We start from the raw sequence: 27,676 nt of genomic DNA on the forward strand, positions 1-27,676 counted from the left end.
TATTTTCACATGTTTTTTTTCCGCATATTTTGCTCTATTTCTTCTCTATTTCAAATGTATTAAATATATTGAACTTTAAATAAAGAAAATGATTGGGGATAAACATAATATATGGCCAAGCGCTATTTGCTCACAATATTGTTTATTTTTTTGCTCTTCATTAAAGGAACACATTTCTGATCTGATCAAAATGATAGGAAACTTCTACAGATGAAATGCCCACCGTATGGAAATGAAATAAGCACTTTATATTATTAATATATCTTGTTTTCATTTGACTTATTATTTATTGTTCCCCTCAGGTATTACTGAGAAAGTGGATTTTTTGGTTTCATTAATAGACAATAACGGAAGGAGGAAATCAAACAGATTAGGATTGTGTTAATTAGTTTATTTCCTCTTTCATGAAACCACAAACATACTTCCGCAGAGAATATGCTTGTCCTTGATAGCTCAGCGCTGGTGATCCACACATACAGTAGCAGCAAGCAGATCAAACAGTGAACCTGCCAAATGCGTATTAACTGAATTAAATACATCAGAGAGTACATTTATGCGATATCATGATAGCTTATTTATAGCGCGTTTAATACCCAGAGGTTTCTAAGCGCGGTCCGAACCTGTGTTGCTCTGTGTCATCTTGCTTCCAACGCGAGCACGTTCCCCCTGAGCTATCCTCCCGAGAAAATCATATCTCAACAGATCTTTTTTCTGTCAGATAGACTATTTACACATTGTATATGTCTACTTAATGGAGTGAAAGTTGTGCCTATGTGAATAGATTAAGACGAAAATTACTCTGGATTTGCAAGACATTTACCATATGAAACACATTTTTTTTGTTTAAAACATGTGGAGAGATGCACGTTTCAGGCCCACGTATTAGTGTCTGACTGCGCTCAGGTGTGACCTGCCACAGGTCTCTCCATGCTTAATAAAGTCCCAAATGCATTGTCAACAACTGCTTTGGCCGCATTCAAGCCATTACGCATGCGCAGTCAGTCAGCCGATGGGCATCCATAGACCTTGACGGTCCCACCACTGTCAATACTAGTTTCACATTTCCACATCTGTCTGGCAGGTGGTAATGTAAACATGCATTGCAAAAGCAATACGATGTTGCTCTCACGCGTCACGTGCTGCCGCTGATGCCTCAGTAATGGCTTCATATCCCTGGCGCAGTCACAGTATGGGAAGGGAAAACGTCAACAGTGCAGCTGCTATCAGAAGGTGCCTTTAGTACCTTCAAATGCCCCAGTAAAGTGCTAAACACACCTTCCAAAAAGACATCTGACATCACCTTGCATGGCAGAACTTGGTAACATGTGGGTAACACGGATCCACTTTTCTTTACGTTTGCCTGGCATTATACTGACTACAAATTATGACACACGTTTCCTTTTATAATTTGATATTTCATTCTCTTTTGTAATAAACCCTATTTTATTTTTATTATGTTTTTGTACTGATCGCTTGATGCTGGGTTTTGCCACTCTTCAATACTGTAATACTATCCGGCATTATTATCCAATATAATTGTACTCAATTTGTCAACCTAGGAAGGATGAACGTCTGAGTCAGGCTAGCCAGTAGATGTAAAATAAAAATAAAATAAAACGTGTACCATGTTTTTTTACATGGTTCAATTGCTGACACCTCTGTTAGTGACATCCACTTGCTGACATCCGGAAAACGTTGTCTACATGGTCCAGAAACGGACATAGGGGCTATTAATGGACAATCAGTAACTCTGGATGACTTCAGGTGACTTCAGATTGCTCTTATCATTTAGGATTACTCCACATGTTGTTTGCATTACTTAACAATACTGTGTACTTCTTTGGATACCTTTTGCTTTACTCTGGCTTACTGTGCAACACTTTCGATTCTACAGTACTGCTTCAGATTAGATGTAAAAAGTGAATTTGCACTGCTGAAAAGTGACTTTGCACTGCTGACAAAAACCCTGATTCATGGAACCGTGCAGAGTGTATTTTTGCAGTGCAAAGTCCGGGCAAAGTCAGCACATAGTCATTTTTGAAGCACAAAATGACTTTTACCGGACTTTGCACTGTAAAAATACACTTTGCACGGTTCCATGAATCAGGGTTTGTCTCAGCAGTGCAAAGTCACTTTTCAGCAGAGCAAAGTCAATTTGAACCGGGCAAATATTCCATGAATTGGGCCCTTAGAATTTACTTTGGAATCAGTCATTGTGAGACAACCTCAGTACATGAGAAAAAGTCCATTCCTTTGTCCTCCCGTGTAACCACTATAACAGAGATGAGACCTAAGCATACTTTATAGATTAACTGCTTAACCACAACTTAGAATCACGGGCCACTGCACATCTGCAGTCATGGCTGCTGCGGGTGTCCAGGTCCTGTGGAATATAAATAGTACGGTGTCCTTGCCCAGGACAGGTGCACCCAACACATAGAGTTAGGCCATTAAAGTAAATAAATATATGGATAAGACCTGGATTCAGTGCAGACAGCCAATGACCATACTGATTCAGATAGCGTGAAGGCCCAGCCTGAGGGCTGAGGGCAGTTACTGGCCCTGTCCGCCCCCGAATGTGGGTCTTTTCACTAGGAGCACACTGAGATTTCATATGGAGTGCTCTAAATGGACATTACAGTTACAATGAATCCATATGCCCAATTTTCTGAAAAAAATGAAAAAAAACAAGATGTCCATAGGGCACCAGCCACAGAAACAAAATGTAAGACGCAGGTGGACAAGATTCTGCCGATGTTCCCACCACCTCATTGGCCATACACTCTCCTGGCTGCTAATATGTGCAAATATTTTCACCTCAAATGAACACCTGCTGAGAATTCTAATACAGGCTTGTGTGCTAGGAGACTGATTTGCTTACAAATCATGTCCTTAAAATGCATATAGGGTCAAGATGTTTGTATTCATTTATTACTTTCAGACAGCAGGCTCTGTTGAAGTTTTCTGAATTATGGCACTTATTAAATACTATTCACACATATTGGTAAGAGTATGCTTCATGTACGCTGATATGAAGTTTGTTCCCCTGTCCAAAACAGCTTCCTTGGGGAAACCAACACGGGAGAATATCCCAATCAAAGCATTCACAACCACAGGGGCTTTGATGCTCCTCAGAGGGACAGCCTCAGGGTACCTTGTGGCATGGTCTACCACCACCAAAATGTATCTATTCCCTGAGCAGGTTTGGGATCCAAAGCACCCAAAAAGTTCATGCATATTACCTCGAAAGGCCGCCCAACCCCGGTTTGCGTAATTAAGGGGGCCTGTGTGGCACCTCCTGACTTGCCAGAAGACTGACAAGTTGAGCAGGACCAGACAAATTAATTGACTTTTACACCAAACTGGTGCCAGTTAAAGTGTGCAGACAATCGGTCTGGTGAGCCAAATCCAAAAGGAACTTTCTGTGGCATTGGGGAATCACCAAACTTCTGGTGCCCTTACCCTCAGAGTATTTTGGCTCACTGTACAGGAGTCCTTCCTCCCATACACTTTGAACAGTCCAGGTGCCGCGCGCTAAGCCAAGTTTCAGTACAGGTACTAAGAATGGTGCAGTTTAAGTAGTGTAGACGAGCCTTATTGTGCATTCTGATGGTGAATGGAAAGCAAGAGACCATTTCTTAGCTAAAGCAACTCAGATGAGCAGCAGGGAAATGAAAGCTGTAATGCCAGTGAACAACTGAGATTAGGGAAAAGGGACTTCGCTATACGATTTTATATTGATCTTGATGAATGAAAATGTTAGATGTTTTAGTGTATTTCACATTAATACCTTTTTATGATTCTAGTGTATTTATGCTCTTATGTGCCAATGTATGTAAAATTGTGTGGATTGATGTATAATCTAAATGGACTAACCTTTTGATTTGATTTAATCTCTTGATCCTGGCCTATATATTATATGTGCAAGATCAGGGCATCAAGTGGGTCATGACCAGGAGGTGGCAGCAGACTGAATTTACAGTCATCTAACGATTCTTGCTTGGTAGGAAAAGAAGAAGCAAAACTTATATTCTCCGAGAGTGGCTAAATCTTTGTAGCGGTCTTGAACATCCTGCGTTAGGTGAAAGGATGATGACTCGTTATCCTTTATATATTTAAGATGAGCTACAATACATGCTCGAAGGAATATTTAAACATGTATATTTGTTATGTAACATATGATCTGAATAGTGCAATAATTATGGCTGCGCTTACTCAGAGCATTGCTGCCCTGTTTTTCAATCACCTCTCCCTTGCACTTCCCCCCTCCATTTCTCCTTGCACGATCTGAATGACACAAAGCCTAGTAAGATCATTTATCTTGTCCTCCCTCTGTCCTCCCTCCCGTGTCTTGTCGTGCCTAGAAACACTTGTATACAGGCGTGTTATAAATTACTTATCAGATCATAGGGGGGAATGGCCAGTGGAATGTTCAATGGAGTGCACTAGCTTGCTCACAAGTAAAAACATTCAAGGGATAGTTGCATACACAGTTCAAACCATACAGGACACACAAGGGACATTGTACCATACGAACTAATGAAACGTAGTGCAATTATACAACTTCACATTTCTCAGAAACTGTCTTAAGCAACATATGCAAACCTCAACTTAATGTATTAAGTATAGCAAATCATTGTGTCCTACTCTTTATTGAAGGAGTATCTAGTTTATTATAACCCCCCAAAAAACATCCAATGACAAAAAAATTTAAAATAAAACAATAAACAAAAATTGCAAAGCAAACCCTTCTTCTAACAGCATACAAACACCCTTTAACTAAAGTATGCAGAGCATATATAATTATCATTGACACATTTAAAATCTATGGGATTAGTTAGTGCAGACAGCATTTGTACAAAACATGTAATCAAATATTATGTATAAAAAATATATGGCCACAGATTTCTATTTCCTGGTCAAATAGGACATCTCTGCATATAGTCCAGCATTTTGTGTTACCGTTACAGAACTTTCATTATCACATACGTGATTACTCTGTGAATTTTTGTGTCCAGCCTCATATAGAGCTCCTACTAATATCACTTAGATAACAACAATGTCAACACCCTCTGTTTTAGCAAAAAGCATATCCGGTCCATCCAAAACCATCCAATTCCGTTGTATTCAATCAGGCCTTCATCAGGACATGTCACTTATTCTGAACCTCAATCATTGTCTCCCCACTCGGCCGTCGTAATGATGCATTTCTGGATAGGCATACAGTAGGAATCATCTGGCTTCATCTGTTATGGAGATGAATTAAATCCTTCTGGCAAGGTTATCTTTCAGCAGATGGAGCTCCTCGTCATGTGAACGCAGACAACTGACCTCCATAGCATCCACATTGTATGCGCTGTGCATGTGCATATAATACACACAGTGTGTACAATGCAGGTCCCATAACATCAGACTTCCCGATGTGGTCTAGGCCGAATCTTTACAATAATGCGAACATGGCTGCCGTGGTATTAACTAAACATTCAAGTGAAGATGGCATAATACATGTATTGTTTTAGCAAACAGAATCACTATGGAAGAATAAGCATTGATTCTAGCCTTGCTTAACTTGATTAAACTCACAGGTAACTAGAACGTTGTCTGGATCAATTTCTGTTGAGGTACTACAGCAAATCATTGTTGATAGAAGCTCTATTTTTGCCACATCTGTAATTGATTCGATTCGAAATATTCGATTGTTTTATGCACAATAGGGTTAATGGAACCACACGGTATCCGGTCATTGCATTGACAACCAAAGCACCGACAGCCAAACCATCTAAAAAAAAGCATCTAATGCATTTTTTTTTAGATGTTAAAGGGTTTAGTTTAATAAAAATGGCTTTTAAAGGCTAATAAAAGCGGGAATGGGGGGAACCCCCATTAAAAAAAATGAAAAAGAAATGCATTAGATGCTTTTTTTAGGTGCTTTTTTTTATATGGTATGGCATTAGATGCTTTGGCTGTCAATGGAATGACTATAAACCGAACCACACGCCATTTTATTTTCATAAAATGGTGTTATTGTACACACATTTCTTTTTCTATTTACAAACGTTCACCACATGACCAGTTATATCGCCAATAAAAAACATTAAGTGAAATTGTTCATGGCTTGTTATAGTTGTGGAAATCTATGCCAGAGCTGGCCAACCTGTTACTATCCAGATCTTTTGACCTACAACCTCCACGAACCCCAATCAGCATAGTCAGTGATGGGGAATCATGAAAATTGTAGACAAAACATCTGGAGGATGGCAGTTTGGCTACCCCTTGTCTAAGCACAGTGCATGGAATGCTGGATATGTTGTTGATTGCCTGTGGACTTAAACACAGTGCGCAAATGGACCAGGATGTCCTTTTCCAGATCTAAGAAGGGCACCATCACAACTAAAGCAGTTTAAAGCTCGTGAAGAAATCATGTTTTTTTGTTTTAGATGTTAATTTCCACTAGTCCTAATTTTCTGCTTGGAATGGTGGTCTGCTGCTATTTGTGCTTCGCACAGTATTGAATGGGGATTTAGAAGAAAATATGAGGTCCATGTTAGACTTTTCACCACATTTGCCATACCTTGTGAGGAGTCACATGCAGAAGGGTGCTTAAAACAATTCTTCATTCGAGATGTACATTGAGGATCGAGTTTAACGATTGCACAGTGTTTGCACTAACTCATTGATGGTTGATAAAAAGATCAGCAATTATTTAAAAAGTAAGAGAACATGCCTGATAGGATTGCAGGATGTGATATCTTACCCCAGCCAAATAAGGTGAATCCCCATAAATATTTTTTGTCTGAGAAAAAGGCCATGAAGATAAGGCTGTGGAGGTAGAGGCCTTCCACCAGAATCCAGTAGTAGTTGGTGGCCAGGAAATACAGAAAGAAGGTAACAGCTACCTTGCAGCCCACCTGAAAAACAGGAAAGAAAAAGAAATTAAGTTCAAGGATAAGGTGGATTATTCTGAAATATTGCTAAAAAATGTGTAAAGCAGTAAAAAAAAAAGAACACACTCACAAAACTGATTTTGCTGGGGTTAGTGCAGTGGTCTGCAATCTTTGGCTTTCTAGGTGTTTTGGACTACAACTCTCATCAGGCATATCCAGCATAGACAATGGGGAGGATTCATGGAAGTTGTTGTCCAAAACATCTGGAGAGTCACAGGTTGCAGAAACCTGGATTAGTGCTTCTTCAACACAAGCAAGAACATATGCGGGTTTGTATTGGATAACTTTTGCACTGGTGTAGTACTATTGTCGGGTACGTGAAAAAAATATATGGTATGAAGACTACTTCACATGTGCAATATCGAACTGGTGACAAATCTATATTGCACTGATGCAGTAATGCGAAACTGCTGGTACTGTAATAAATAAAAGATGGAATCTGGCCTCGTTGTAAGGAGTCTCGAGCGGAGGGTGCCAAATGACACTTGCTTAGGACAGCGTGGATCCCTTCACAGCTGTTCACCTTTGTTGATTCAATGTATTTTGCATTTCACAGAATGTACTCACAGACATGTAGCCAGTGACAGCTTCGAATAGCAGATGAGCAGGAAATGCCCCTGTCTTCAGCAATTACAGACTTCTCGGAGGCCAGTATGCGGCATGCTTTCCGTGTCTGAACCTTTTGGCATTGCTGATATCCTGCTTCCGGCTCATTGTAACTTTGAAACTTTTCTGGAAGTATCGGACAACCCATCAGTGAACAAAATAAGATTTGCTGTTTCACAATATGACTCGTGAAGGCTGTGTATTCTTCCTGTTCTGTGCCAGTCCTCCTGAGGACAGAATCCTTCACATTGGCAATTATGCAGGGGGCGATGGCATGAGTTCCGAAAGTGGGCTTCCGTCGCACAAGGCGGGGTGCTGGTGGCATTCTAGTAAGCCCCTGTGAACTTTGCATCGTGTTTTCAAAAGAAAGGATAACCACATTGGGGCAGTAAAGGACGTTAACAAATGCATAGATTCAATACTTTGCTTACAGGGCCGTTGGGGAATAGCGTAAACAGCCATGACAATGGATTAGATGATATGTGTGACGTTCCCCACTGTGATCTGCAGCCCTGGGACAGGAGCAAAAAGCATCCATATCAGCACAAGCATAGGTTTCGGCTGAGGAGTTAACACTGTAGTGTGAAGACAGGCGTAATGCCCCAGTAACGGAAAATGGAAGTTTAGCTATTCTGGCATCTTAAGGAGAAAATCATGCCCTGTGGAAGACGTGCATTGGGTTGCTTCACGCGGTACCAGTACAGATGAGCGAAACATATGCCAACACCTTCAGTTTGGCACTTGCTTCTAAAATACTATCACATGTCAAAGAACTTTCAGGAAAACATGGCCAGCTAAGTCTGGTGTGAATCAGAAGGGAATCCATGCATTCAACTTGGAAAGTGAAACAGGGCAAATCTAGTTGTGTCCATTTGTGCATAATGCTTGACCAACATCCGATCCCTCCATCTTTCTCACAGTGATGTGCACTAATGCGCCCAGAAGTTTTCTCATCCAGTGCAATACGTATTTTGTGATAAGTGATTAAAAAAAAGTGATATAACATAATGGGATACTGACCTATGCATTGTAAGATCAATTTACTCATACATGATTATATTTTGTGTATACTCACATAGGATAGCAATCTCTTGCAACTAGAAGAGTGAGTACATTTAAACTTCATATTTCTTCGAGTAATAGAACTCTAAGAAATACAAAAAAGAACATTGCAAAGCAGTGCAACTGGAGGATTAACAGGACTCTCTCTTCCTGGATCCATTAATCCTGCCCTCCCAGTTGCTCACCTGCACTGCCGCCTGATAACCTTGCACTTGGGGCTGTATCTGCAACCCTACACTCCTCCTACCTGCACTATCTGACACTTGCTGCCTGCACTTAACCACTGCACTGCCACCTGCTGGGGGCACTTCTTGTTTTTTTAATGTCTGATGTTGTGATCCTATGCCCAGCAATTGCTCCTCCTCCCCTTCCCCAGCACTACTCCCCTTTCCTCTCCCTTGTACGTGTGCAATCTCAGTGTCACTGGGCCTAGTAGATCGTTGTCTTGTCCCACCTTGTTACCCTTCACTGTCTTCGTCACGCCCTGAAATACTTGTGTATAGGCACGCTATATATAAAGTATCATATCATATCATCACCAAAATATTTAGGAAGTGCCTCTTTAGGCACTGGCATGCTTTACACTGCTGTGTTCCGTGCAACGTCTTTGTAATTATACTTGGTCTTGATATAAAGAACCTTTTCTAGACTTGCCACCCTAACACCACACACAAAGAATATTAGGCATTTTTTGCCTACCTTCTACTCCCAGATATATTTATTTATTTATTATTGCATTTATATATAGTCCAGTGCATGTGTGATGTGGTGCACTGTACATGTCCTCTGGGTTTCATGTCCACAGGAGGGTGAAATCTGGTACTAGAAAAAAACGGCCAGCATGGACTCCGGCTGATGGCAGTGGGCCTCTGCGCAGCTACTTCACTGCACAAGCAAGTTTCCACTGAAACTCCTCTATGCCAAGCCAACAGGAGTCTGTGACTCACTGTGTTCTGGAGATGAGGTCAGTGTGAGGCATTTGGCAGTGAGCAATTCTATGAGGTACGCTTACTTCATCAGTATGTCTCGTTGAGGACACTGCAACCTGGAGGAGGCCCGCCATTGAACATTGGTATGTTATGTTAAGTGATAAGTGGTATTTGCAAAGTACAACATTCACTCATCTCTATGGCTTATTGTTTATGTGGTGAGCTTTCAAAGTAACTAAATAAAATGGGACAGCAACGCCACTGCAGACAGATGATACAGTATCATTGGGTGGCAGGGTTCCTTTCTTAAATCTTGTTTTTCTGTGGGCTTCTCTTTACTTCCTGTCTCCTCCACTTACTTCATAGCAAATCATGTTTTAGACATGTTGCAAGAGGGCAAAAGTAATTTGCTGCGATAACAAGGATAAGTCCCCTAAAGCAGGCTTGGTTTGACCTAATCCTTAGCGCCATCTTCCATAGGTGAAAACGGGTGTTCCAAGTCAGGCGCTGCTACCTACCCACTCACTGGGAACATTGGGGATGGACTGTTGTTGGACCAAGACCTGCACTCTCTGACAGCTGCACCAGTTTCTAAGCTCTTTGCTGGAGGTGAAGCTAGCATCCCGCAGGTGGGAGGGAAGAGAACAAATACTAATCTTGTCCCTGGGCATCTGGATTCTGATTCGCAGTGCCAGAAGAATACAAGCAGCTGGATTCCTGCATTCTACAGTGCCAACCACCTTCAAACCAAAGACAGATGCATTTCAAACCTTAGAACCAGCAGGACGTGCAGTGCTGCTTTTGGAACGTACTTGAACCACTGTTTTGCATTCATTGAACTGGCTCTATGATGCATTGTAGCAACCAGAGCATGTCAGCTGATAAGTTTGCACAACCAGCTAGCCACCGAGGATGATTGTGAAATGCTGCATCTCAAATGACACATTTGAACCACCAGTATCTTCCCATCAACCCAAGCATACGTGTTGAACTGACCCTGGTGGGTGCACTGGTTTGCATCACTCAAAACCTGCCTTTGAGCTTTGCTTCAAACTAACTCAGTGCCAGATTGCTGCTTGGACCAGTACTGCTCACCACCTCCAAAGCTGGTTTGATCCAAAAAGAGAGCATCCTGAAGCCTGGTTGGATGGCTTCGAACCACCCAAGAACTGAGAAAGGTCCAATTGAGGGCACAATTTCTTCAAAGACATATACTTTTTGGTGACATTGTTTGCATTGTTTTCAATTTCTTGTCTTTCCCACAGCTATATTACCCAGAGTTCTTTCATTCATCTACTTCATCTACATATTCCATGTACTTTCCACAAGGGTGGGTTTTTTAAACTATTTTTGGTGTTGGCGCTATTTGGTGGCACAAACCACCACATTTTGCCAAAACATTGTTATTAGAATAATAAATGTGCTCCAGGAATCAGTCTTAGTGGTTGGCATGACAACTGGAAATGCTGTGCCATACTATACCCAACGAACAAAGTGTTAATATGTGTTGTACTACTAGAATGTAATCCAATCGTGGCTTGTTTAATGTATTTTCAACCAATAAGGAGTGCTGTCAGATGTCACGTGTCTGTGCAACTTTCGAGCAACTGGGTGATCTACAATGCAGGTGGCTCCCTTCTGCAGGCAGGGTCGCCATCTTGTATCTTTTATGAACACGGAAACAGAAGGCAGAGAGATGTATAATTGCTGACAAGCCATTGAAACCGTCCAACGGCCACTGGTTCCAAATGAGGCGTTCCCCTGTGCAGTGAGGATACTAGCAGGGAGTGTGTGTTCCACCTCACCATGGCCGTCAGGATAGAAACAGGTTCTCGTGAGTGCTGCAGTCCGCGCCTGGCCCCTGTACCATGTGGGGCGACACCTTCATTGCTGACATGAAGGCTGCAGAGGAGGAGGATGTGTCATATCACTCAGGAGCTCTGCTATTCTGCAGCTGACTGAGGTGGAGCTACACAAGGTGGTTAGGGAAACATAGTTGCAATTTTTACTACTGTGTGTGTGTTTGGGTCGTTGTGTTGGACGTTTCTTTGAGGAAGGGCGAACGCAGAGGGTTGCGAGCTTTGCCAGGTAGGCACTTAAATACAGTATTTTATTCAATAATATAACCAAGAGCTATTTTGCAAGCCTTGTTTTGATCTCTTTTTTAGTTCATCTCATATGTCTCCATTGTGGCTTATTTATTGCCCCGTTGCCTTATTCATGTAAACCTGCATTTCCAGAAGACAGGTTTCCCTCTCATTTGCAGCGGCCAGGAATATAAATTGACAGGGCGCCTCTTCCTTTAGAATCCGTGCTAGGAATTGCTTCCAAGTATGTACGGCGAAGTGTGGATTCGCCAAAGCGGCGTCGTGAAAATCACATCACACAACTTTATAAGGAACGTTTCAGTGTTACACAACATGAAATTATATTTGAGACATGTGTAAGCAGTGTATCGACGATATGGCATGCAGAAATATGGACATGCATGTGCGTTTGCTGGGTTTAAAATGTCAATCGTCCCCCGTTTCCTGTTGTAACATAACGATGTTTAAAAGCCACCGTTCCGATTAAAGGCCTAATTCACAGAGCGTTTTCCAATGGGATTTGGCATTATAAAACGCTTCTTTGAATTAGGCCCTTCAGCGTTAATCCAGCCCGAACCTTGGAGTGTGTATAGCCGGTGCAGAACACGCCTTTACTTCCCGGGTGCTATTGCTTATCAAGTGTTGTTGTATGCCACAGACGCTACTGCCACACTGGATGGCAGCAAACACTGGCAAAGCCGTTTCACCACTGGTTTCTATGTGGCTACAATGTTACCTTGTCACCATTTTAAGATTTAAAATCACATTCCCATTTGAATCGGGTTTGAATAATGTAACTCGCGTTGCCGGTGTTTAACTTCAGAAACATGAGGCTACTGTGGTCGGTGTATTGCCCTGAGTGAACGTCGATTCTTGATTCATTTCCGATTCTGCCTCTCGTACTCTGAGTCGCACCATTATGCGCCATGACACCACTAAAATGACAGAGGTCGCACTACATAAAGAGCAGTACGTGCTATTTTATATTGCTTGGCACTTCTACATTATTTTGACACATTAGAAGTGTAATAGAACATGGCGCTAAAAGGCAGTGTTGTGGTTTTCACACCAGTGATGACGTATATCTGCATTGATCCACTGCTGTGCGGCATGGCGGCTGTGTGGCTGAGTGGTGCAGCTGAGCGCTGCAGCAGCGGTGCAGCTGAGCATTGTGCAATGGCAGCAGTGCAGCTGAGCTCCGCGGAAGTGCAGTAGTACAGCTGACGTTAGAGCCTCAGCCAATGACTGCATTTCCCCAAGAAGCTCAAATGTAGGAAGTTAAGGAGCTAGTCAACGATTTATAAAGGAGTGTTTAAAGATACAAGTGATATTCTATTGAGGGGGCTATCTTTCAATTGCTTTCCTGCTGTGGCAGTAGGCGTGTGTTGCCCCTGTGTGCCATGTCATGGTAATGGAAGTCTTCACTTTTATTTGTAGGCTGTTCAGTTAAGAAGCACTCAAATCACATTCAAACTCGTCATTCCGAGAAAAGGACATTCCTAAAAGTCATTGCTTCCACTAAAATAAATGTTTTGTAATATGGGTTTCATATATATATATATAAAACCAGCATTGGCTATGCCAAGAGTTTTGGCTTTTGTGTAGGCATTCAATATGCAATTGCAAGGCACTAGCCTAACGGTACTACCTACCCTCACCCTCTCTATCCCCACCAACCCATCCCGACTAAATACTCAAATCCACCCACCCTACCCCTTCTTTCTCTACTCAACCCTACCACCTCTCTTTACCCCCACCACCCACCCTACCGCATACTACTTTCTATTACCCATCCCCTCTCATCCTTCCTCTTGCAGTCTTGCTTAGCCTCTCACTCATACCCTTTCTCCCTCATATTGCCCCTTGCTCATCATGGTTGGCATCCTCTATCAATGGCGTCCTCCCTTACTCTATTCCTCTTCTCATTCTATTGCACACCTGCACCCCTTATCACATCCACCTTTCATACTTTGCACTTTCCTTGCACCTGGGTGCCTAGAAATGCAAAATGTAAAGAACAACAGTAACACGCCAACACTATTGGCATTGTCAATGCTTGTTTAAGACAGTTATTGTAGCATATTGATGTGTTTAATTAAAGTGCATATATTTCTTTTTATAGAACTTTGTCTGGACATTTCTTTATTTTGAATTCTTCTGCTATTGCTCCTTGGGTTGCTACTGTTATCACATGTGCACCCTTCTTCAGGGTATTGCCTGCCCTTAGACCAGGTTACTACAAAAGGCAAATGCAGTATATCTCCTCACACTGGCTCTTTCACCTTTATGATAATAATCACTGTTGCTTTGTAGTAGTGGTGCTGAGTAGTCAGATTAAACACTACTTACCACTGTACACCTGCAGTGCAGTGGCCTTTTCGTGAAATAGACCTTTAATAAGCACTTGATCCAAATGCTGTAAAGACATTCAAACATGTCTTCTGAAATTCTGACGAGTTGTTCAGCCTAGGGTTTGTTTCACATTTTGAAACTTTTTGTAGCTTCTTTAATGTATTTTTTATAACTGTTGTGTATTTTATCTCTAGTTCTCTCAAGAACCCCTTCATTAACTGTTCTTTATATTTTTAAAACACATTTTTATTTTCTGATGAGTGGCGGGTAAAATACATACCTTTTAAAGATTCTTTTTCACATTCATATTTTTCATTTTGTTTCCCAGTTGTTTGTTGTTCTTGCTGGCTTTAGTTTTTTATATTTATTACATTGCATTTCATTGTATGTGTTCCAGATCTTACATATTTGTTTTGGTTTGCTATTTCAATTTTAGTGGGGTTTGGAGTTCTCCCCTCTTGTGGCTGTGGGCAGTATAGTGTTTTTCGTCGAACTACCTATTATATGCAATGTTTTTCTCCAGTTCTGTTTTTCTCCAATATGTATTTTCATCACATTTCTGAGAGGTGTTTTTTTTTTCATCAAGTCAGTTTACTCTTAATGTTTGCCTTTAGACAGACATACTCACAGTGAGCTGTTGCAGAATAGCTCCATCCCCTGCCACATTTCATAGTTTGTCTACAATTGTGTTATCATTCATACAAATTACAATAGCCTATCCCAATTACCCATCTCTTCGTCTTTCCTAAGAAGAGAGTGGGCTCTACAACATATTTGTAGCTCTGCCAGTTGTCAGTATTGGAATGCCTCATTCCGATTGGCTGCTGCCTTGTCAATAATTGCCAGTAAAATACAAAGGGCGTGGCCTCACTGTGTAGATACCTAGATTATATCTGTGCAGGAGTGGGCTTATGTTCCTCCCCAGATAGGAATATCCTCTGCCAGTGTGCAAAGTGTACGTTGCCAGGCATTTGAGGGAAATATCTTCTCCTTTTCCCAGTGCCACTCCCAAGTGGCCACTCTCCTTGCATCCGTCAACTTTCCCGTTTCTCCCTAATGCCCGTCGGTAACGACTTCTGTCCCGCTGTTAAAAAAGAATATGCCATTGAGTCAGGCCCTCATATGTTGCAAGAACTTGAAGCATCATCCCACATATTTATCCAGTCTCTCACAAGATTTCGAGTGACTCAGCAGGTGACCCTCGTGGATGACCTGTGGAGGAAAAACCATTGTCATTGGTTCTGCACGTGATGTCAGCACTAACAACGTTCCTGCTCCTCACAGATTGAATTTAGAGACAACTGAGGTAGCAGAAGAAAAATCATAGTTGACCATGCAATTTCAATTCAGTATTGCGCATCGGGCTGTTGAGGGCAGGCAATGCGTAAATGTGTGTTACATTCTGCTTGATTCTCGCCGGGTACTAACATAATAAATGCCACTGTACGTGCCGGTCTCTTTCTGATAGGGCACTGTTATTTGACATGGATAGTGTCAGGAGATCTATTTTCCATTCTTTTAGATAGAAGGCGCACTATTTATCATACTAAGGATAGGTTTAACTTGTGTTCATGTTGAAATATGGAATTACACATTTTTTTAAAACAATCTTCCCTAATTAGCTTGTTGCTGTTATATACATCCTTGTTGTCTGAAGTTTCAAAGGTGGTCCTTAAAACTCCAGAACAGTATCAAACAAAATGTGTACTTCAAAATTAATCCCGAAATTATTTACATTTAAAACATTTGACACATCCGCATATTTTGTCAATGCTTCTTGTCATCTCGGCTGCTTGGAAAGGGGGATTTATTACATTCAGTGGTAACAGAAATACAGTCGTTTGGATAACTTGAGGTTACAATTACATTACCTTTGAGAGGAGAATTTCTCATTGAATAAATCATTCTCCTTATTCAATCTTGGGACTAAGATGACACTTTGTGTGTGTTAAGATGCCAACACATTCCTAAGTAGATGCTAGATCGTCAGCTAGTGTTCACTTCTGACCCATGTTATGACTTCCATATGTCACTTCAGTCTTGCATTTATACAATGACTTGCATTCGAGTTTCTGCAGTCACACCATACTAGCCAACATTCTCTCAGTCTCAGGGTACTGCTCACTTACTGGCTCGGGTTAGCTTTTTGGTAACACATTCAGAAATGCAATTAAAGGAAAGTGAACTCATGAAGAGCAGCTGCCTATCACTCACAAACTGCGACTTGTCTGTCGGAGGGGCCTCCGCGAGCGACTTCAGGTCTTCCTGAGAGATCCGCTCCATCTCCTCCAAGGCAGATCCGGAGTACAAGATAGCATCCTTCACAAAAATACTGGCGGCTCTCAACATAAAGGAGACAAACAGGTGCATGTGGATATAATTCCTAGTGCAGTGCAGGCGCCTACAAAAGAAGGAAACAGGAGCAGTCAAGCTTCTTTACCAATCAGGGAGAAACAGGATCTGGCATCTCTTTACATCAAGGCACTGAAGGCATGCCGTATTCAGCGCCTGTTATCATTTGGGGCGCACACATGATGGCGTCATCGTCTCAAAGAGAGGCTCAACCTTAACGATCTGAGAGGCTCAACTTTATATGAGCGTATTGCTGCCCCTGCATCAAGGTACATTACTATACATTAAAGAGTTAAGAAATATATTTTTCATCTTTAAAACAAGTGTATCAAAATAAATGGAAAAGTAGAAAGAGAAAATAGAAGTACTGAAGATCAGATACAATAATCGGGTATAAATGCCATTTCTCATAGTGCTGGGCTGTACATATGAAGGACCACAGAGGAGAGGTCATTGGTGGTCATGGTGTACTCCGCTGTGAGGGGAATGAAAGCTTAGCATTGCTTAGTGAATGTGTTCATGTTCTGCTCCAGCTCAGTCAGTCTTGTTCTGAGTTGTGTGAGGGCAGCAATATGGAGCTAGCACCTCAGCCTCACTAGAGAGCTTGTTTTTACGCCTACAGGAGATTTTCATGCGGGCGTAAAAGCAAAGATTCCAATGAAATACGCCTTGGTTTAGCGCGGCATTCCAATGGAATCCATTATAAAAATGCTCACAGCAAAGCGCACTTTGCAGGCAGAGACGTATTTCTCTCAAAGCAGAGAGTAAACGTAAAGAGTGATGGAAATGTTTTAATTACCAGGTTGCAGTCCTTTTTGGCTTTTATTCCTTTTGTGACGATATCTTGTGTGTGCCCAAATAGGTGAGAAAATTATATATATGCCCAGAATCTGCGCTCTAAGTGTTTATTGTGACTGCAGCAATAATATACAACATTTTCTCTTGAAATAGCGCTATAGTGGGTTGCGCTTCTGGTAAAAACGTTATAGACACCAATTATTATTTATTATGAAAAATTATTTATTCTTTAGTGTGTCTTTGCTCACATTTTCATTGCAGAATTAACCTTTTTCTTTCTCGATTACATTCATTTTCATGCAAATCACATTCAACTTTTTCCTTCAGTTGCATTAACTTTCATGCAGCTCTTGGTTTCAAATTAACTTTTTCCTTGTAAAGTTAATGGATTATTTCAAAGTTGTATTAATTTTCATACAACCCAGAGTTTTAAATTTTCATCTTGCATTCCTTATTATTCACGTGTTCCAAAATTATATTTTCAAACAACTCAACATTATTTAGTTTTCAGCTTTCATTCCTTATGTTTAAATGTGTTTCTCTCAACACGTGTTTCCCCACAGTTTAAAAAGACTGTGGTTCTTCAGGAGATATACTAGAGTAATTTTCTTCTTTATTTAAAACTGAATGAGGATTTCTCTATAGTTTCTGCAATAAGGATCCAGGCATACTCGAGGGCAATCATACCCAGGAATCTGTAACCAAAAGATAAAAGTATACTGAACAATGGGAAATAAATGAGAAACTATAGAGAAATCCTCATTCAGTTTTAAATAAAGAAGGTAATTCTAATCGTGCAATGAGCATGGGCAAGACAGAAGATGCTGAATAGTTAAATAAATGTTGTTCTGATACCCGGACAAATTAGCAGTTGTGAGTGCCGTCATGGAACATTAAGGACCTGATTCACAGGGCCTAAATATAATGTTCTGAAGAGAATTTAGTGCCTTGAACCTGAACAAACGCCTATTGATAAATGTATTTATTTTCCGGATTGATTGTGACTACAAGTTCTGACTCTGCGGAGTTGCTACTTTTTGATTTAATACCCCCTATTATGCAATACCACCCCATAATTCTGGGTCGAGAAACAGGATGGATTTGGAATTAGAGTTTGTATTTTATTTAAATGCAAGTTTGAAACCAAATGTGGTCCCCCAACAATATGCTGGGAAGTCAGCATATTATAACACACACATAGGCAACTTGTTTACATAATAAACACACACTGCCCTGTCTCTGAAAATCATACGAAGATACAGAACACATGTAATAATTCCAGAAAAAGATCAATCTGCATGCCTATTTCCAAGCATTATATAAAATGTAATGTCAGCATTGCCGCTTGTCGGCCAGTGTGTTCATTTTTCATAATTAATTATTTTCTACCAATGTCAATGACAAGTATTTGTATCCGAGAAAGATTACAGCATTGCATATTAATTGTGTTTCTTATGCACTTCCCATTGTATTTCCATGTGCAATGTGGTGTGGTAGGCTTCTAGTCTAAGCATGTAAGTGAAACACAAGCTATGATAGATTGCATCAAAATCTACAGTCTTGGCTGCACTATCAATTTAGAATGCACAGCATATCGGTTCATCTGCACTACATAGGAAAATCATTTCATGGTTTTCTGACATTGTGATAAGTATCTCTCCCACTTTGTAAATTCGGTTTATCAAGTATAGTGTCCTCCCCTTTCTGAGCTATGTCATGAGCGAGGTTTGAATATTCATACACATTTGCATAATTTTCACTGGATGGAAGTTGCCTAGCTAAGCTCCTTTTCATCCAAATATGTCAGTTTCTAAATAACAAGGACAAGTCTTGGTTTATACATTCTCTGTCAGGCATTCGCTGTCAGGCTGTGGAGTGGTGTGCATTAGTTCATAGTGACAGCTGTTGACTATAGTTGTGAAAACATAGGGTTGGAATAGCATTTGTTGTACACTGAATCATATCTCATTTGGCTGTGCACATAGTCAGAAAGAAATGTCTATGTCACACTGAAATGCTAAAGCATTCCATTTGGAATCAGTCCCCCTATTGACATTCCTCCCAGTTTATCCCATTCAAGGGAAGTAGCTGAGCAATAATTCTAGAGGACATATATCTGATTGCATAGGGGTTTTAATACTCACTTTTGGATTATTCTTTTAAGGCACAGAGCCAGAATGGGCTCTTATATCTTTCAGGTAAACGTCCATGTATACTAGGCTGCTGTCTACTTTCTCCAACTCAGGTAAATCATGTCTCAATCCAGGTATAATCTGCTTCAGGTTTGCTGCCGGACAAGGCTCCATGGTCTCTCTCATCCCACAAGAATCCAACTCATCTCAGCATCTACTTTTGACAGTGATTTCCCATCTGCAGCACTCAGAATCAATTTCCTGTGGGTTTCTACTTAAATAATCTCTACATTGCACCACTGTATATCATATGACATCCCAATTATTGATTGCTTGAGTTTCCATTGGCTAGCTTAAACGGCTGACATTCCCATACATCCAACACTTTATTAAATAGGTCTCACATGTTACAAGTTGTAGTCCTGGAAATTCTGACCCATTTTCATATCTTCTGTCCTATGTCCTGACAGAAAAGGTTCCCGTCAATGAGATATGGATTTCAGATTCACAAAATGAACCTGAATTCATACATATGAGCATGTGTTGGTGCATTCAATTTGGGCATGTTATTACTATTTATATAATGTATCAATTATTGATTAATATGATGTATGGTGTTTGATATCGATGGTTGGAGTCTCTCAAAAGATCAACACATTTCCTTTTTAAAAATAACTAAGCATGTCAAAGGCATAGACAAAGTCGTTTTACATGCACCAAATATTGTCATACAAAATAGCAAGCTTGATTTCAGTACAAATCTGCATGTCAAGGCTTCCTTTCAAGGTAATGATTAATGTGAATAGCTGGGATGGCCCTATCATTAAAACATCAATTAGCTCAACCAATGGCAAATTCATGAGCTGGAGAAGTTTAAAGGTTACACGTCTAATGGAAGTAAGTCCTCAAGATGTATGTTTCTAGAAACCAGACCTTGCCCCCATGTGATCACCTCTCAGCTTTTAGTGAGAATAGATTTTTTAATTTGGAAAGCATAGATGTATTTTGTTGAGTATCGTTCTAAGGCTGAGCATGTGATCCTTGTGTTGTTGGGTCTAATGGGTTTCTTTGATGGCTGGATCATGAGTTCTGGCTTTTGCCAGATGGCTTATCTACTGATTACCCTCGGCCTCCATTGTTATTTGAAGTTGAGTTGCCCTGCGTACTGGGCTTTACTTGGAAACAGACAAGAACAACTGTATGCAAATCCAAAATTGTGGCCAAGCTATTGGCAATGAAAACAATCTCACAGCATAATTCCTTTATAATGTATAACAGTACAGCATGTCATTATTCAATTTTGATACATTAAAAGTATGCTTTCCTTCATTGGAGGTGGCATCACAATATGTATTTTCATGCAGAGGTGATAGTGTGCTTTGTAAAACTGTTTCTGTTCAGAAAACAATAATATTGACATACTCCTGTTGGGAACAACATGTTCTGAATGAAATGTACATTACAAAGTGGAAAACAATGTCATTTTCCAAATGTTTAGCTTTGCAACAAGAGGTTTAAGCTCACAATGAAAGGTTGTTTTCCTTATGCTTAAATGCAATGCTGTGTTCTCAGTGAAATCACATGGCAGCATGCCCAAGTGATGTGCACATCCAGTTATCAGTTCTCTGTTGGCTATAGTATGTGCACATTTGATAGCTTTTCTTAATACACGTTTTTAATCAAATTCGTTTGACTAACAGAACATAATTACTTGCCTAAAACAATATCAGTCTGCGCTTTGCAGGTTGAACATTTCTGCAGAGTGCCATAAAGGAACCACTCCAGCACCTTGTGCTCAAATTCAGCAGATTTCTATTTCAGTACATTTCTATCTACAGCTTTGTATTGTAAAGCAAATGCACAAACAAATCCGCTTTATCGCAATCTGGGGGTGTAGGTATCTGGACCGGCCCCTGTTAAGGAAAGGCAGGTAGGGCTTCCATGTCAAATAATTGGTGTGGGCTGCCTCTGGGGGTAGTTCACTTGAGGTGGGAGGAGGACACACACATTTAGTGCACTCCTTGAGACTTCAGCCTGTGAATCCAAGGTGCTGAAGCAGAAATGCAATCGGAGGAGTGCTCTGGGAGGATCTTAGAGGAGGACAGGCTGTTCTGCATTCTGGCAACAAGTGCCCAGTTGAGCCTTCACCCTTGCTAAAGGGGAAAGAGTGGGTGAGCTGGCAGGCTCACATGGCAGGTTTGAAGTGCAAGTTCTATGGCTGGGAAATGAAAGGCATGATCCAGTGGGCTGATGAAGTCCCTATGGCCAGGGAGAATCCTGGGCAGAGAGCAAGCGGGTTTCATGGATATCATAGGCTTTCTGAAATACAAACATGATCAGTATCTTCCTGAATTGGAGGTGATGCACCTGAATTGCTCATTCTAGTGGTAAGTGTTTCCAAGCCCTAGTTCAAGCCACCCTGAGAGTGATCCCACCGATAAGCATGCATTTATACATGGATACCTTGAGGAGTCTGGTGTTTCCTGATCATGTGTTTCTCATTGGGGTGTACATGTTGTGTTATTCAGCCAATTAACTTGGCCTATAAAGTGCTACAACTTGTGGAACTGTACAGAGGAGCTTACGTTTGAACCTACACTCTATGGGGAGTAAATCCTTCCTGCAGCTCTGTTCTGGACCAGCTTTAGATATTCTGGGTTGATTTGGGTGCAACCACATTCAAGCCAATGAATTAATGCAGATCTTGGCAGTTACTGCAGTTGTGGTGTGGCTCCGGGACCGGGAGAATCATCTAAATACTTCTATTGGACTTGACTCCTTCCCAGGGTAAGAGGCCAGTGAGCTTTGCTTTTCGCTACTTTGGCTGCCCATCAACACTTACGCTCCCTGTACCACGCCTCCCCCTTTTTATCTGCCTCTTCCTCGCTGAGTTACAAGTCGAGTGCTGTTGGAGTGAACCTCCCAGCAATCATCTGGGGTGCTAGGAGTGAAAGAAAGAGGAAAGTTAAACCGCCCAAACCCACCCCTTGTAGGGCAGTGACCTGCGTCAACAAGCAGGCATGCTGCTCCCGGTTCATGTGTTAAAATTGCAGCAAAATGGCTGTTTACTCAAAAAATCGGGGCAAAAAGGCTGTGGTTTTGCAGCCGCAATCCATGTAAAGGATGCGGGGGACACCCCCGCATCCCCTCCTCCCCTTAAATGGTAGAATGGGGTACACCTTTACCGGGTCAAACCATGGCTTTTTGCTGCGATTTTTTGTAAAGGCAACATTTTTGCTGCAATTTCATTACTGCATACACCGCTCCCTCTCTCTAAACAAAATCAAATCAGCAAAGCAGCCACTCATCAAACCAAACATGGAATGATTAAATCCCAGGCTGCTGCCCAAAAGATATGACAACATACTTTGAAACAAAGCCTCCTACGGTCAAGAGTGGGAGTGAGTTGTGTGTGAAACCAGAGCTACAGGAGTGTGACGTCCACCTGGTTAACCTTCTGCAAAGCTCCATCTTGATCGATAATAGTCAATCTCTTCTGAACCATTGCCTAAATCTGCAACGGCTTTCTCTAGCCCCCAATGACTGCAGCCAGATAAACGCTGGGAACTTTAATCTGTCGTACGCACCAAACCTGGAACAACTGGTATCGCCCGAATGTTCTTATTATTCGGACAGTGATGGGGTCGGGGGTTAGAATTTGCCCAGGAAGTCAATTGTAAGTGCCCTATTGGCAGGGCAATCCCTAGATGCATCAGATTCTCCCTTGGATACGATCATAGCCAAACCTGATGCGTCAGTCTCACTCTGTTCAAAGCTGGTCGAGGAACACATATCAATCAAACACATGAGGGGACAGATTTATGAATCCATTAAAGCCCAAATTAAAATTGATAAAGCTGCGCTCCCCCTTCCAGAGATACTTTACACATTTTACCGCAGCAGGGGATGGACGGTCTGGAAAAGAGGGTGACAGCCATGACCAGAAAACCAACCTTGACGTTCTTTACCCCAAATAAGAAAGCAGCTTCCCATTGCGTGATTCTGCAGGGTTCCTTGCTGAGGGTAACAGCAACTTCCAGAAAGCAAGCCCTTGAGACCATTCACTTCTTGCTAGTCCTGGCGTTTCGTCCAGGACGAAAAAGCGGCACAGGACGAAGACCGGTGGGGAGTCGCCTTTAACTCAGCGTGAGTCTTTGGAAACCAGCCCCTTTTTTAATTGAACATGGCTGCTTCAGCTGTTACAGCTCATCACTGACTTCTGTGGTCCCACCTCTGAGGATATAGTTTAGAGCTGCCTCCTTACCTCATCACAGCACTACCAATTGGGTGCTGACAAAACTGGCCTTGCCTTTGAAACGGAATGCATCTGTAAAAATGCTAAATTGCTTTGTGATTTGGGATCTGACATCTTTGCCTTTCATCCTGTTGCAGATCAGGTTGCCTGGGTCCATAAGACACGTGGCGGCCCCCTTGGACCTAGCTGGGCAGTGACGCAGGTAAAGGGTAATAAACAAGGGGCACTGTCTTCTAAGGGGAGAATGACTGGCACTGGTCACAAGTCCCTTCATTGGACTGAATTCAGGAAACTGCCCCTATCCAATTTACATTACTCTCCTGGAACACTCATGGCCATCGCTCATTCCTGAGAAACCCCATTGGGAGCAAATTAACTTCTGTCTTCTCACAGTTTTTATCTCCAGGAAACATGTCTTACTTCCCCCTTTTCATTGGATGGCTACACCATTTTTTTCAACTTCCCCTCGCCGCATACTGGGTCGTCCTAAAAGTGAGCTTTGCATTGAGGTCAAGTCTGAGTACTCCCCTTCTTCCTTTTATGTTGTAACGGCATACAACTTTGTGGCAGCCACCATACGGGACTTCAACACAGAGATGGGGGTACACTGGTGGTAACATTATATGACCCAACTGGGGGCTCAAACTGATAACCTCATGGACACTGCACATGACACTTTGGGGGGAGGGGTATCTTCTTTACCGGTGACTTTAATGTGACTGCCTAGCCGAGTCTGTGTCACAAATGGGTACAGATACAACAAAACAAGCAAGGGAGTGGTGTGAGCTTCTGTCTATTTTTGATTTAACTCCCTTGTCTGTTGGACTTCCCCAAGCAAATTTTACATGGCCAAATGGTCTAAGTCGCAGTAGAATTGATTTCATTTTTAAAAAACGAGGCCATTAGAAATGTAGCAACCCACCTATGCATGCAACTTGTAAACATGAGAATGTTCTGTAAAAAGGCTAGTACTAAACCCATGGACTATTTTTGGGTTAATGCTCAGGTTAACCTCTTGGGGAACAGATTACTTTGGTCAATGGTCACCATTGACTGTTTCAATAATGCAATGATCAGGGATTACACCTACGATAGACTCTGTTTTAGATAGATGCCATTGGGATTTGGGTCTGCTGATGGATGTCTTTTGACCCCAGCGACTTAAACACCTATCCTAGAGTATTACATCTTCTAAGCTGGGTGCCCCTATGATGCGATAATTGCTGCTAAGAAAACAGAATTGAGGGCTGAGTTGCGATATATCAAGTGCGTTATGGCTAAGCAGCCATTAGCAGGCAGAGATCAATCCAAAATTATAAAAAAAAAACAATATCAGGTGTGGCTAAAGGGTCACAAAGCAATCTATTGTCATGCTCCATACAAAATGAGTTACGCCCATAGAACCACTAGACCATTCTATTCGAAATGGAGGTTGTTCGATGCATTGCCCGGAAAACGACGTCTGCATTTTTCACGTTGTTAAAATTCACGTGACTTAGTTCTGTCACGTGTATCACGGCAGTTCGTACATAAGCAGCGTGGAAACGTCGATCGCTGCTTCTGATTAATTCATTTTTGGCGTTTTGTAGCTGAACTCCGGACCTGCGTCCTCGCATTCCCTTCAGCAACTTCTTTGGCCTTTTTTGAGCGTGTTTTCCTCCACACGCTAATTCCTGGAGCCGTGTATCCTGTTCGCATGTCAAATCTCCACGCGGACGCTGTCTGCAAGCGCGGCTGTCCTGAGCTGCGTGTATCCTGGTTGCGTACCAAATCTCCACGCAGACGCTGTCTGCAAGCGCGGCTGTCCTGAGCTGCGTGTATCCTGTTCGCGTGCCAAATCTCCACACGGACGCTGTCTGCATGCGCGGCTGTCCTGAGCTGCGTGTATCCTGTTCGCGTGCCAAATCTCCACGGGGACGCTGTCTGCAAGCGCGGCTGTCCTGAGCTGCGTGTTTCCTGTTCGCGTGCCGAATCTTTACACGCAGACGCTGTCTGCAAGCGCGGCTGTCCTGAGCTGCGTGTATCCTGTTCGCGTACCAAATCTCTACACGCGGAAGCTGTTTTCAAGCACGGCTGTCCTGGGCTGCGTGTATCCTGTTCGCGTGCCAAATCTCCACACGCGGACGCTGTTTTCAAGCGCGGCTGCCCTGGGCTGCGTGTATCCTGTTCGCTTGTTAAATCTGTTGCGTGCAATCCTGCACGTGATTTTCTGAACTATTTTGAACCTTTGGTGCCTGTGACAGTTTACAGGTGAAAATCTAATTTTGTTCTTCGTGGGAATTGAAGTATTTCATGAACTATTGGAAGGTGATTGTGCACAGTACTTTGGACGCTATCCTGTGGTGCACCAACCCGGTATCTAGCGTGAGCCTCGTGCCGTTCGGGATAAGTCTCCCTTACTAATCTTCCCCTCCTTTATCGTTGTTTCAACTCCTGGTTTTCTTCAAGAGACTTTCGTTGAATTCTTCAGTTTTGCCATAAGGTCTGTGTTTTGAATTAATGCTAATACTGTGCTTTGAGTGATTTGTGATTTGAGTTTGGGACAGTTTCTTATGATACTTTATCTATCCTAGGCATACTTACGATACAATACCCACGCCCTTTCCAGTGATCCATCTCTCTGCCTGTTTTATCAGTCAGAGAGTTGTATCATTTGGAAGGTCTAATTTGACTTACCTACAATCAAGTCGTGTGAAAAAGGATCCGAAGAGCCCTAAGAATTGTATCCTTTTTTGGTTACCGTATCCTTTTCAATTGATACATTGGTGATTTATGACATCTATCTACACATCTGCAAGATGGAAGCTTATTCACATCTGGATTGTAACCCATGATTCTAACAAATGTTGGCACATGCTCAGTGTTTTTTGAGCTAACTAGGAGGCCCAGGAAGTCTGCTGTGTTGCAGACGCAGACTGGGGTAGTTACGTCATGGATCTTTACTATTCCTCCAAGGAGCATAGTGGCGTTCTCACAACAACCCCTATGGCAAACACTACAGTCTGGTTCCATGCGGCCATGGATGATTTGGAGGTAATGATTAAGAAATACAAAGCCTCTCAGGCTGTGGGTCCTGCCGGCCTCTGCAATGCAATGCAATGCAGTCCTGAAGATGGATCCCACCTTCTGGGCTGCCTTTCTGAAACAGCTTTTCCTTCACAATTGCGAGGTAGGTGACATCCCACAATCTTGGCAAGACATGATATTGGTCCCTGTTTTTAAATGGGGTGTAGATAAGGAGCCAAGTACCCCCACATCAATCGATTCACCCCTTTTACCTGTATGTTGGAAACCAGAGTATGTGACGTATACAGAACAGCTGAATCGACAAAGAACAGAATATGGACTCTGTCCAGTCCCAGTGAAAGGGCCAGTACATAAGAGAATATCTGAGCCAAAGTACTCATTGAGAAAACCTTATGTGCATACAAAGAAATATGATGGCCACCTGAATGAAATCCCTGAATAAGCAGAACAAATAAACGGCAAGGATGACTGGTAGTATTACAAGCCATTGCCAAGTATATGTTATATGGAGTTGAAGATGAAGTACATAAAAGGATGCAGTGACCAGAGAATGCAGATATTCTATATGGCATCAAGAAAGCAATAAGGATAAGTGACATCTTGGGCTCAAGATGAAGAAACCCATGCCACAGAAACAGATGAAGATATGAAATCATGTTACCCATGTACAGATGCGGAAAAAACCCAAGCAGAAAAGTAAACGTGAAGCTAGCCCTAAGCTTATTGTAAATAGATTGCGGCAGGCGCCAACCTATACATACATAGGAATGAGAGAATTATGGATGTTTCCACTAAACGTATTAAAGCAGTTTGGACATTGGCAAAAAGGCCTCAGTTCAGTATGCCAAATTAATAAAAAACAGACATTGAATTACAGAAGCAGAGATCAGAAAGGAGAGGTTGGATGAGCCCAAAGGAGCCAAGGTCTTATCAAACTGGAATAAACTGTCTTTGGATACAGAATTGTGTGAAAGAACAAACCTCCTGTTCAGAATAAATGAACATAACAAGGAAGATGTCAGAGGTCTATTGCAATAGAATATTAAATACAATGAAAAGGCTCGATTTTAAGGTCTCTAGTCACACGGAAGCATGAAGTTGAATGAACGAGATGGTCACACCTATGCATGAA

General features: G+C 41.9%; 1 protein-coding gene across 2 annotated transcripts in view; it reads right to left on the bottom strand.

Annotated features, from left to right (window-relative positions):
• Window positions 1-27,676, bottom strand: part of PTH1R (parathyroid hormone 1 receptor) — an 857,857-nt gene that overhangs the window by 126,893 nt on the left and 703,288 nt on the right. For both annotated transcript variants that reach the window (XM_069647093.1, XM_069647092.1), the window contains 2 exons: window positions 16,195-16,381; window positions 6,755-6,908 (listed from right to left, as the gene is read on the bottom strand). In XM_069647093.1, the coding sequence (XP_069503194.1) occupies window positions 6,755-6,908; window positions 16,195-16,381 (341 nt within the window). The remainder of the gene's footprint in view (window positions 1-6,754; window positions 6,909-16,194; window positions 16,382-27,676) is intronic.

The sequence above is a fragment of the Ambystoma mexicanum genome, chromosome 2q (genome assembly GCF_040938575.1).
Source record: "Ambystoma mexicanum isolate Mex_15411 chromosome 2q, UKY_AmexF1_1, whole genome shotgun sequence".
Lineage (NCBI taxonomy): Eukaryota > Metazoa > Chordata > Amphibia > Caudata > Ambystomatidae > Ambystoma > Ambystoma mexicanum.